We start from the raw sequence: 12,785 nt of genomic DNA, 5'->3' as shown, positions 1-12,785 counted from the left end.
ACAAATAGCGCGTATATTATATGGAAATTATGGATTATATGGAAAAATGATAAAGACGAGAAACTAATCATAGACTGTGGACCTAGAACAGAATGGGTTCCGTGCCAGAAGATCCTGCACAGACAATATTTTTAGCATAAACTAATCCGTGGAGAAAAACAGGACAGGAATTTAGAGACACAAATAGATTTCATTCTTCTTAGGAAAGCCTACGATAGCATTTCCCTGGTGTACATTGTTGACTACAACGTTAGAAAATGGAGTTTGTCGTTTATATTTTGAAGCTGTTAGAGCGTTATATAGTGGTACAACTTGTAGAATTTAAGTCAGTGCAAAAATACCTGGAGGAATTCCCGTGCTCAAAGGGCTATGACAAGACAGCGCTTTAGCACCTATATTATTTAAAATATACTAGAGTTCACCTTAAGTTTATAGAAATGTTTCTGTTATAAACCGGGTATTTCTATAAATGAACAGCTATTCAGTTTGCATTTTGCTGAAAATCAAGTCATTTTTATATAGGATGAGGATGGCACGAACTAAATGGTTAGAAAGTTACACAGAGAATATCAGAAATGGGATTTAACCACTAATATTGAGAATACAGAGTATTTGGATAGTGGTGGAGTGGGTAAAGAGCTAACAATAGATTTTGGGATATTAAGGTATCTGGACTCTTATAAATACTTGGGGGGGGGGGGGGGGGACAGGTCATTATTAAAAAAGATGGATCCAATAAAAGTGAAATTAAGAACCGTACTGTCCAAGGTAAATAAGCGACCAGACAATTAAATGAAGTTTTACTGAGAATACAGATTAGTTCAGAAACTAAGATTAGATAATTTAAAACAATTGTAGAAAGTATAGCAACGTCTGGAGCATAAATATGGAAATAACAAAGAATTAAGAGGAACTTATTGTCAATGGAGATAGGACTTTGGAGATGTTGCTGTAGGTTCTCACACTAGGAACGACATTAAAAACGAAGACATACGTAAGAGAATAAACCTGCACATCACAATAATGAATATAATCTAAGCAAAACAGTTGAGATGGTATGGGCAAGTCAGCTGTTTGGTAAGGATAGATGGTCTAAGAAGACAATGGAATGCACGAAAACTTCATTGGGAGATAGAGTCAGAAGTGCTATTGTCAGAGAAGAATTTCCAGTCCGGAGATTATAAATATAAGTGACTTTGGAAGTCAGGATGCGAGAAACAACAACGTTGTTGCATCAAATAGTAAAAATAATAATATTAAAACTTGAGATATGGCGCTTAAAATTGCAGCGGTTTATTTTTTGAACCTTGTTTGGCTAGCTAAATACCTTGATATACTACTTACAATTCATCTTCATATCTTATACTCAACATTTCTGTTAATTCATCATCTGACATAGACACCAAAATATCAGTTAAGAAGGGAGATAATAATCACACTTGTAAATGAAAGAACCTCTGTATACTATTTGAACTCAACTTTTATTCTACCGCCAAGATAAGAAAATTTATAGCATTCTTAATAGAAACTCCAATGTTATTGTGGGAGCTTTAGCTTATCAGTCATCGACTGGATGCTGGCCTAGTTGCTGTTCTTGTTGACCTCCGCTGAAGCCTTGTCGAGCAGAGACTGGACGTTTTGCAGACTCTGTAACACAGTAAAACGGGTAATCAGTAAGGTGTTTAAAAGTGAAAGCTGAAGTGAAATCTTGTGGATATCACTTCAAAGGAATATTTGATTAGAGGAAATTAACTGTGGGAAAGCATTCTAGAGCAGAGTTACAGCACACATTTGCACTGCCGAACTGCAGTGGACTCAAGAGCGCTTGCAACCATTGCTGCAGGTAACAATCGTTCGACCGTCCGATTAAGCACAATAATAGGAAAAAAATTTACGTCCATATGAGTGTTCGGGTGAATGTACTGTGACTGGTCCGTAAGTCGTTCAGCATGTTACTGGCGTGTTTACTTAAGTGGCACATTGACGAGTACTTTTTAGTCACTTGCTTTCTAGACACATTTATCAGATCTTTCGCTCCTTACAAAACGTAGGATTTTAGAAGAATTATTTACTCTTCACTTCCGTAATCTATCAGTGTCGCTACATGTAAAAGATACACACCCGCCTGATATTCTGTATTAAACTATACATACACTTAAATCGACAAAATAAAGCAGTTATGTTCCTTTCATTGTTCAACAAATTAATGCTGGGGTTTCTAGTTTTGTGAATGTGTAATTTCTCTTCAGTCACTATATCAGTTCGTGAATTTAAAAGTAGGGGAGTCATAATTTGAATACATCATGATTCCTAATTACACTTACTACGCAAGTTGTATTTCGATCCCTGCCCACAATACAGAACATAATCTGCACATCTCTGAATATATTGCTGAATCTTGATAGGGACAAGCTATATGACGTAGTAATCTATCAAGTAGCATGCAAAAGTTCGTTAATACGACGTCTTTCAAACAGAATCTCCACATACATTTTTCAGCTAACTAACGTGTTTATTCATGGAATTATTAACTGTTCTATGTAGAGGAATGCATTCGCTAGAGTTGATATAGTGTTGCTTTCTTCTACATTTTCTATGAAAAATTACATCTACTTAGGTTTGGTAGCTTCTTTATTAAATCTTATATACATTTTGATAGTAAAAATTAAAGAATGTGTCCAAAAGAATATGAATTGCTTTGAATGGAGTTGAAAGCACATTGTATTCTATATAGATTTTAACTTCTCTTCACTGTTTCATTAAATTTTTACAACAATATTTTTTTCCACATCGGCCTTCTTTTGAGCAAAGCAATGACGCCGTAGAAACCAGATAGGAAATGGTAATGCTGTATTTCATGTGACTGTATCGTCTTTTACGCTGAAAAATGTTACTTGAGGACATAGACTGGGTCAGTATACATTAATAGAGCGGAATGTTTTGGTGCTTTATTTTTCTCTTGTAGATCTCCGAAAATACACTGCTGCTATTTCGAAATCACGCACGAAAATGCCTCTGAAACGCCAACCGATGATTTTGCAATACTTTACAATAATTAGAGATATGTGTCATTTGGAGGTTATAACTTTGGAACCCTGTTTGAAAAGGAATAGTTTTGATACCTCATCACTCAGCAAGCCATGTGCATATATCAGACACGTATCCTGATGTGCAAAGAACACGATAGCATGTGCGCTGTTCTCCGTCAACTCTTTTACAATCACCTTATGATACAATGTATTTTCTTTACAACTAGGCAGACTTCAACACTTTTGAAAAGTCAAGACAGAAGGTAATTAAAGACATTAGCTGCCAGTGGCCACTGATTTACATTGAAGAGCTAAAGAAACTGGTACAACTGCCTGATATCGTGAAGGGCCCTCGCGAGCACGCACAACGACGTGGCATGGACTCGACTACTGTCTGTAGTAGTGCTGGAGCGAATTGATACCATGAATCCTGCAAGGCTGTCTATAAATCCGTCGGCGTACGAGATCTCTTCTCAATAGTACGTTAAAAGGGATACCAGATATGCTCAATAATGTTCATGTCTGGGGAGTTTGGTGCCCAGGGGAAGTATTTAAACTGACGAGAGTGTTCCTGGAGCCACTCTGTAGCAATTCTGGAGGTGTGGGAAGTCGCATTTTGCTGCTGGAATTGCCGAAGTCCGTCGGAATGCACAGTGGACATGAATGGATGCAGATGATCAGACAGGATTCTTACGTACGTGTCACCTGTCAGAGTCGTATCTAGACGTATCAGGGGTCCATATCAATCACCTGCACACGCCCCACACCATTACAGAGCCTCCAACAGCTGGAGCAGCTGCATGGACATGCCGGGTCCATGAATTCATGAGAATGTCTTTATACCCCTACACATCCATCCGCTAGTTACAATTCGAAACGAGACCGTCCGACAAGGAAACATGTTTCCACACTTCAACAGTCCAATGTCGGTGTTGACGGGTCGGGTACACGAGATAGACCTTCAGCTCCTAAACCCCATTTGGATGATGTTTCGTTGAATGGTTCGCACACTGTCACTTGTTGGTGGCCCAGCACTGAAATGTGCAGCAATTTGCGGAAGGGTTGAACTTCCATCACGTTGAACGATTCTCTTCAGTCGTCTTTCGTCCCGTTCTTACAGGATCTTTTCCCGGCCGCAGCTATGTCGGAGATCTGATATTTTACGGGATTCCTGATATTCACGATATACTCGTGAAATGGTCGACCGGAAAAATCCCCACATCATCGCTACCTCGGAGATGCTGTGTCCCATTGCTCTTGCGCCGACTATAACAACACGTTCATACTCAAATCTTGATAACCTGCCATTGCAGCAGCAGCAACCGATCTAAAAACTGTGCCAGTTAGGCGCTGCCGACCGCGGTGCCGAATTGTACCTGTTTAAATATCTGTGTATTTGAATACACACGCCTATACCAGCTTCTTTGACGCTTCTGTTTATATGAACTGGGAATGTTGAAAATCGGGCTGGGATTAGAGACCGGATCTCCTGTTTACTTGGCAGATGCGCTGATCACAACGTCATCCGGACACACTTGCTCCTACACAGAATACGCTGGCATGCCTCTCGTCAGATCCAAGTTCTCAGCTTCTCCATACGCTGCTGATGTAGTGCCCCATGCCCATTATCCTCATTACTCGTGGCATATCGCCGATGCCCGAAGAGTTCGAGCATGGTGTGTGTCTGTACTGAAGTGATCACAGGCCGTCCTCACCTTAATTCTATATATGTGGCACTTGCTCTTTCGGACATGTCCGAAATTTCACAGTTGATGTAAATCAATTCTCACTGGCAGCTAATATATTTAATTCCTTTGTGTGTTGATTCATAGCGACTGTAGGATCAAAACGGTGTCTGTTCTTTCGGACTTATTCGAAAGGACAGACACCACACATACATAATTCGAAAAGTTTCAGCAGTGTCGTTCGATATAGAGTACTCACCTGCTGGATGGAATTCGTGATGCCCTGGATGACTTGGCTGGTGGCGTCGGTCTGTGCCTTCTGAAGTTGTTCCAGCGCCGCCTCTCCGCGCTGCACGAACTCCATAGCCTCCTCAAAGTTCTCGTGGGTCTTGGTCGAGATTGCGTTCACTGCATTCTGCAGATTAGTAGAGGCTTCCTGCACCCACTCGGCCGCCTCTTGCGACATTTGCTGTCCGGCTGAGACAATCGCTTGCTGGAAAGCACAGTATAATATTAACAAGTCACTGTGCATTTAGGATACAGCTCCCCCCCCCCCCCCCCCTCCTTTGTGTTTGTGTCCCAATGAGATCGCAATAGATTTTAAGCAAATGTACTAGCACCTCCTCCTTATAATCTTAAAATTCCATACAAACCAGTTCATAACAATTTTTTGCGAAAAATTACTTTACCAAGATTACTTTGTCCATCTCCTGTAATTTCTCACTGAGTACAAATGATCTATGAAATGTTTTTATATCATTTAGGTTTTAACTACATGCATTCGCATTACTTTTTGTGAAATGACGTTATCCCTGAACACGAGAAAAGGCGATATGTTTGCTTATAAACTGACGCTAGTTCGAGTAATTAGTTTTTAATGATGCCCGCAGTAAATGAATACCATAAACATTGTCATTTGGTGTCATACTATTCAAAAGTATATAGCTTAAGTCAGTTAATGCGAAGAGTACTAAAGAAGATAAATACGATGAAAATTACAGGGCCAAGGAAGTTGATATCATTGTCAACCGTGTGGAAAGAGTATATTAAAACTGAGAAGAAGAAAAAACACCTAGTGCCGATATCATTAAAATCGAATTAAGCTCTGAATTGCTTATAATGCAACTCAATCTGTAAAATTCCAAATATTTTGCACGTTTGCTGTATATACACTTCATTCCTACAACCTCTACTAGGCGAAATTAAGACATTAATGTTATAAATGTCACTAACTGCAATATTATTCTTTATTTTGAATTACATGATTGAGTGGCTAGGAATGCTTTTATAAGCCAAAGAGTCTAATATAGTGAAGGGCATACTATTGTCCCACTAACGAATTAAAACAGTTTCAAAATTATTGTACTCAACACTGTCTTCGGAAAATTGTTGTGAACCAATTGCCGGCACTGAAAATCGTTTACGGGCCCTCGCACTTATTCCCACTGTGGAATAGTTTTGTTCAACACACGGCACAATGTTTGGAATCTTCTGTACCATGCCCAGTTGAATAGGCAATGATGCGTGGAAGAAAATTAACTCTTTGCTTACTCGCCTGCCGAAATTGTGGGGTAGTCAAAAATGAAAAAAACAAAAGTGAACCGTGTGTTAATATGCAAATTTGTTGCTAACATTCAAGTTAATTCTGAACTCTGCTTTATGCCCTAGAGTTCACTTGAAACTCATATTCAAAGTTCTTATGGATGAATTTAGTTTCGACATCCACATTTGAAAGGAACCATTGAGTCTTCCAATTTTGACACTCTTCTTAATCGTAGACTTTTTGTCACTTTCTCTCAAAAGTGCATGAGTTTCACAAGTCACTGTCACTTCATTTCATCTTCTGTATCCGTGAAGAACTCCGACATCTGCAATGCCACTTCAAAAGTGCAAGGCTGTGTATCACTAAGAAAATTATTCTTAACATGCAAGTTACAGTTACGGACTGCCCCTAAGGAAATATCTGTTAATAAGGAGTTCATATTACAGTTTCAAACTGTTTTTGAATATTTGCACATTTGTCAGCTTTTCGTATGGTAAGCGAGCGCCCCCTCTCCTTCACCAAACTTCGTTTCTTGTGCATCGACAGCCCGGTCGTTAGAGTGATGGAGCGACAGCAGAACATGAACAAAACCTGCACTCCATAATGCTCCGAAACTCGTCAAACAGCCACAAACAAACAAAAGATTTGCGCATCCTTTAGAACATTGTTCCTGGGAAACAGCGATTCAAAAATTAGGATTAAAGTTAAGAAAAACAATGTAGGATCGTATGAAAGTTGTTAAAATTTAAAACTTATTAATCAGGTTGATCGTGTTAGGACAGCAACCAGCCACAAATTTACTTTGAGTTCCTTTATTCAAAGGAAACCGTTACCGGTTTCGAATCGTTGCGATTCATCATCAGACGGTTTACACGCTTTCTTTCTACATTTGGTGTGTTTTTTACAGATTAATTGTCCTAAAATATAAATAAAACACAATTACAAACACGCCACACACAGATGGTTGCGTTGCAGATTTTTGTTGCATGTGACTTACGTGAAACGTCGGTTTCTCCAATATGTCATCGTATGACAAAATTGCATTATTAATCAGGTGATCCGTTTAGATCGTGGTACGGTCATCATCAGACAGTTAAAGCTTTATGATGACCGCTGGAGAGAACAGGGAGAAGCAGCATACTAAGTAGCGACGATAAACACTGATGGAGCCAATCTCTCCAGCCATTGTTATGCAGTTTTAATGGTCTGATGTGATCGTACCACGACTGAAACCGTTCACCTGGTCAGTAAATTCTAAATTTTAATAAGCTACATGCGATCCTGGATTGTTTTTACAGATGTACATTTTATAAAAAATTTAATGTGCAAACCCATGTTCTTCAGTTGAAATGCAAAGTTAAAAATGTAGACTTTTTCCCCTTAAAAAAAACTAACGAGTCCTCACCTGTGCGGAAACTATGGCCTTCTGTGCGGATGCCTGAAGTTTCTCCTGCAAACAGAGAAGGGAAAATTTACAAAATAGCGTGTGGAGACTCTGGTAGCGGCTGAAATCAGTAACTCTAGAAGCCAAACTCACCTGAATGCTGTTCCAGGCGGCAGTGGTTTCGTTGTAGGCGTTCTGTATCCAAGAACCGACTTCCTTCGCGTCTTGCTCAGCACTTTCCACTATGTCCTGCCAGATCTTCTCGGCGTTCTCCGCGGCATGCTGGGTTAAGTTCTTCTGGACGTTGAAGATGTTCTCGAAGAAGTTGCCCACTTCAGTAAACCAGTCACTGATGCCAGGCGCTGGTGCAGCCGCAGTGCTCTGGACAACACAAGAGAAAGGAACATTTACGACCGGGACAGCTGCAAGGTCCTGCATGGAACACTCTCTGTTTCCGTGTCCCTAAAGCAATCGAGTATTCTGGATGAAGTATGATAACGTGATTGCGAGCAACCTACATGCGTCTTTTTACATTTATCGTTTGCTACGCAAGAAGACTATGCTCTATTCTATCGTTGGCTATCTTGTTTTAAGGCAGTCTGAAATGATTTATGATATCCATTGTCGTTACTAGACTATGTAGTATTTTGCAAAAATACGAAAACAACACATCATCGAGAACTGTGTCACAGCATCATCGAACGCCATTCGACGCCTACATGCTTTTACCTATCTAGTAATGCCACATAAAACACTCAAATATTAAATATTCGTTGTTGGATCTCCGAAAAAATAAAACTAATACATGGTTGCAAAAAAATCCAGTTTGGTAAACCGCAACCATCACTTGGTTTAATACAAGCACCTGTTTCAAAGCGGAGTAGCCATATACAAATGTTGATATCAGGTTCCAGATCGCTGATTATTTTATTCTCAAACATCCTTCTTTCGGTTTAGACATGCATTATCTTACTTCCAGAACGTAATGACATATTAGTCATAGCTTACGTATCTTTAAAGTTGTACTCAGTTTTAGATGCAGGAAGTCTAAGTATTTGGGCATAAACACTTCCTAGGATTTGGTTCAAATGGTTCAAATGGGTCTGAGCACTATGCGACTTAACTTCTGAGGTCATCAGTCGCCTAGAACTTAGAACTAATTAAACCTAACTAACCTAAGGACATCACACACATCCATGCCCGAGGCAGGATTCGAACCTGCGACCGTAGCGGTCGCGCGGTTCCAGACTGTAGCGCCTAGAACCGCTCGGCCACTCCGGCCGGCTCATAGGATTTCCTTCCAGTTTTAGATGAGCCAGCTCCACTCAAATCTAAAAATTAGGTGCATACAATAACGATGCAAGAAAAGAAGGAATGGAGTTTTGAAATCAACAGAGGGGTAGCTTTGTTGGAATAGGGTGGTGGATGAAACCATTTAAGCATTCGTACGAAAAATGGTTCAAATGGCTCTGAGTACTATGGGACTCAACTGCTGAGGTCATTAGTCCCCTACAACTTAGAACTAATTAAACCTAACTAACCTAAGGACATCACAAACATCCATGCCCGAGGCAGGATTCGAACCTGCGACCGTAGCGGTCTTGCAGTTCCAGACTGCAGCGCCTTTAACCGCACGGCCACTTCGGCCGGCATTCGTACGAAACCACTGAAGGAGATCATGGAAAAGCTAGATCAGAGTCTGTGGAGAGAAGTGTAGGAACAACACGTCCTGAAAGAGAAAGCTCTGTCTTAACAAACGCGCCGCCTTGTGGGAGTTGAATGTAGAAGAATCCACGCATTCACTGTGAAACTACACAAAGTAGTACTAGTTCAGATGTGTTGAGAATATTTTCTTTTCACTACAATTATAAACACGGAGAACCGTTAGCAATATACAAAAAAATCAGTAAGAGTAAACATTCAAAGCTATTTCACCTGCGAGCAAAGACATGGAAGGTCCAGTCACAAATATGTGACCACCGTCAATGTTCGACATCAACCACTTACAGACGGTAGGTGGCAGCAAGAGCAGTGGAGGATATATAAAGCATGAGGAGCACTCCGTCTTCAGGCCACGAGTGGCCTACCGGGACCATCCGACCGCCGTGTCATCCTCGGTGGAGGATGCAGATAGGAGGGGTATGACGTCAGCACACCGTTCTCCCGGTCGTAAGATGGCATTCTTGACCGAAGCCGCTACTATTCCTCAATTGGCATCACGAGGCTGAGCGCACCCCGAAAAATGGCAACAGCGCATGGCGGCCTGGATGGTCACCCATCCAAGTGTAGACCCCGCCCGACAGCGCTTCGGTGATATCACGGGAAATAGAGAGTTATGGCCTGCGGAATATTTTAGTGGCGTTCCCCGGGTGATCTCGCCAATCTGGAAGGCTCAATGGATCAAGAGAAGTATATATCTATCCTCGAGGACCACGTCCACCCCTAAAAAAGATTTTTTTTCCTCGTCACGATGATATCTACTACCAGGACAATGCAGCGCGTCACACAGCTCGGAATGTACACGAGCGTTCGCTGAGCACCAGGATGAGTTTATCGTACACCCCTGGCCACCACATTCCGCTTGCCACTTGCCAATCGACAGTCTGTGCGACCTCTCCTGTCGGACTGTTGGCGTCATGGATTCTCAACCGAGAAATCTAGCGCAGATGGCCAAGGCAGTGGAGTCGACGAGGCTCAACATGCCTTTTGTTGCTAAACAGAAACTCGCTTACTCTCTCCCTCAACTTCTCGCAACGGTACGCACTGCAAAGGGTTTTTTTTCAGGCCCTGACAGATGGGCACATTAATGTGACTCGACAGTGTATAGCTTTAAAATGCAAAGTGCAACTTTTAGTAACTTGATCGAAACAATAGAGGTGAATGTTGTCTTTAGAGAGTGGGAGTCTAACACGAATAAATTAATGGAAAACCCATTTCTGTCAGGAAATATAATATATTGGTCATTCTAAGCAAGAAAAGTTTAAGGTGACTTTCCAGTAATATTAGTGTATGCTGCGTGTCTGGAGTGGACACAACTCTTAACATCAGTGACTCTTAGCAAAGAACGACAGGCGAGTTTCGAGTTTCACGCAGTGGTGGACAGTTTTTTTTTTTTGAGAAAAAAACTATTTGCAAACTCCCCATGTTGTCTGTAAAGCAGAGGTCAATGAGGAAAGCATTGCCTATCTAGACACAAAAAGGCGATGTTGTTGTGCTCATAAACATTTTGCGATGCGAATGTCAGCAATCGTCAAAATCACGCAAAAAGAAATCGATTGAAGTGTATGTGGCTAATATGTGTACCGTAACGGAATCCAATTTCCTTTGTCTAGTAAATTACCTACTTCCAGTCCGCCCCCCGTAGCTGAGTTGTCAGCGCGACAGAATGTCAATTATAAGAGCCCAAGTTCGATTCCCGGATGGGTCGGAGATTTTCTTCGCTCAGGGATTGGGTGTTGTGTTGTCCTAATCATCATCATTTCATCCCCACCGACGCGCAAGTCGCCGAAGTGGCGTCAAAACGAAAGACTTGCACCCGGCGAACGGTCTATCCGACGGGAGGCCCTAGTCACACGATATTTATTTTACCTACTTCCAAATATAATGGAACATTTAGTGATTCTAAAGACGCACAAACAAGTTCAGACTCTCTTACCTGTACTGCCAAGCCGAAAGCCAAGAAAATGAGCAGCTTAGAAGCCATTTCTGTCGATTTCTCTGCGAGGAGGCAATCTGACTGCCTGAAGAGGCCCTCGATATTTATAGGGTGCTCCTCCAAGGCTGGTGCCGAATGATAAACACGGCAGCCATACGCTCACATGGCTGTGGACGTGTTTGCGCAGGTGGAGTATAGGCGTGTTGATGTAAAGTGCCAACTAACTATTGCGATCCAAGGTTCTGAGTTACGCAGCTGCACTTACAGACAACGTCATTGGCAGAGAAATTGCATCAACTTCTATCGCGCAAACGGAGGGTAATAACGTGCAGAAATTCAACTTTGATTACATCGTAATTCGATAACAATAAAAAGCTACAAAGTCTGTTAATTTTTATATGAACATCATCTTAATGGCATATTAAAAAGAAAGCAAATCCTGGATTATACATATCTAAAACAAAGGAAACACGAACTTGCAAAATTTTTTTGCCACATTGTGCGTGGAGTATGTTAATTCTAAAGAACGGGAACTATGCTGAAGTTGTTCTTCATCTTATAAAAGAAGAGAAGCGAGACTTAAAACACACAGAAATTAGCCTCACCTTCTTGATGAACATTATGATAAATATAATTATCACTAACGACATAAAAATACACTGCGATTTAAACGAGCAAATGAACTAATTGCATTTGGAAATACACTCCAGGAAATGGAAAAAAGAACACATTGACACCGGTGTGTCAGACCCACCATACTTGCTCCGGACACTGCGAGAGGGCTGTACAAGCAATGATCACACGCACGGCACAGCGGACACACCAGGAACCGCGGTGTTGGCCGTCGAATGGCGCTAGCTGCGCAGCATTTGTGCACCGCCGCCGTCAGTGTCAGCCAGTTTGCCGTGGCATACGGAGCTCCATCGCAGTCTTTAACACTGGTAGCATGCCGCGACAGCATGGACGTGAACCGTATGTGCAGTTGATGGACTTTGAGCGAGGGCGTATAGTGGGCATGCGGGAGGCCGGTTGGATGTACCGCCGAATTGCTCAACACGTGGGGCGTGAGGTCTCCACAGTACATCAATGTTGTCGCCAGTGGTCGGCGGAAGGTGCACGTGCCCGTCGACCTGGGACCGGACCGCAGTGACGCACGGATGCACGCCAAGACCGTAGGATCCTACGCAGTGCCGTAGGGGACCGCACCGCCACTTCCCAGCAAATTAGGGACACTGTTGTTCCTGGGGTATCGGTGAGGACCATTCGCAACCGTCTCCATGAAGCTGGGCTACGGTCCCGCACACCGTTAGGCCGTCTTCCGCTCACGCCCCAACATCGTGCAGCCCGCCTCCAGTGGTGTCGCGACAGGCGTGAATGGAGGGACGAATGGAGACGTGTCGTCTTCAGCGATGAGAGTCGCTTCTGCCTTGGTGCCAATGATGGTCGTATGCGTGTTTGGCGCCGTGCAGGTGAGCGCCACAATCAGGAC

The 12,785-nt window shown here is 42.2% G+C and overlaps 1 protein-coding gene across 1 annotated transcript; it reads right to left on the bottom strand.

Annotated features, from left to right (window-relative positions):
* Positions 1-1,462: 1,462 nt before the first annotated feature.
* On the bottom strand, positions 1,463-11,445 carry LOC124776336. Its single transcript, XM_047251278.1, has 5 exons — positions 11,297-11,445; positions 7,795-8,022; positions 7,663-7,707; positions 4,974-5,207; positions 1,463-1,647 (listed from the first exon to the last, which is right to left on the bottom strand). Exons 1-5 carry the CDS (start codon positions 11,342-11,344, stop codon positions 1,582-1,584), a joined length of 621 nt encoding a protein of 206 aa, XP_047107234.1. The 5' UTR covers positions 11,345-11,445; the 3' UTR covers positions 1,463-1,581.
* Between the last annotated feature and the right edge of the window lie 1,340 nt (positions 11,446-12,785).

This window comes from Schistocerca piceifrons, chromosome 2, assembly GCF_021461385.2.
Source record: "Schistocerca piceifrons isolate TAMUIC-IGC-003096 chromosome 2, iqSchPice1.1, whole genome shotgun sequence".
Taxonomy (NCBI): domain Eukaryota; kingdom Metazoa; phylum Arthropoda; class Insecta; order Orthoptera; family Acrididae; genus Schistocerca; species Schistocerca piceifrons.
Note: the sequence above shows the minus strand (reverse complement) of the source record. Positions and strands in the feature narration are given on the sequence as shown.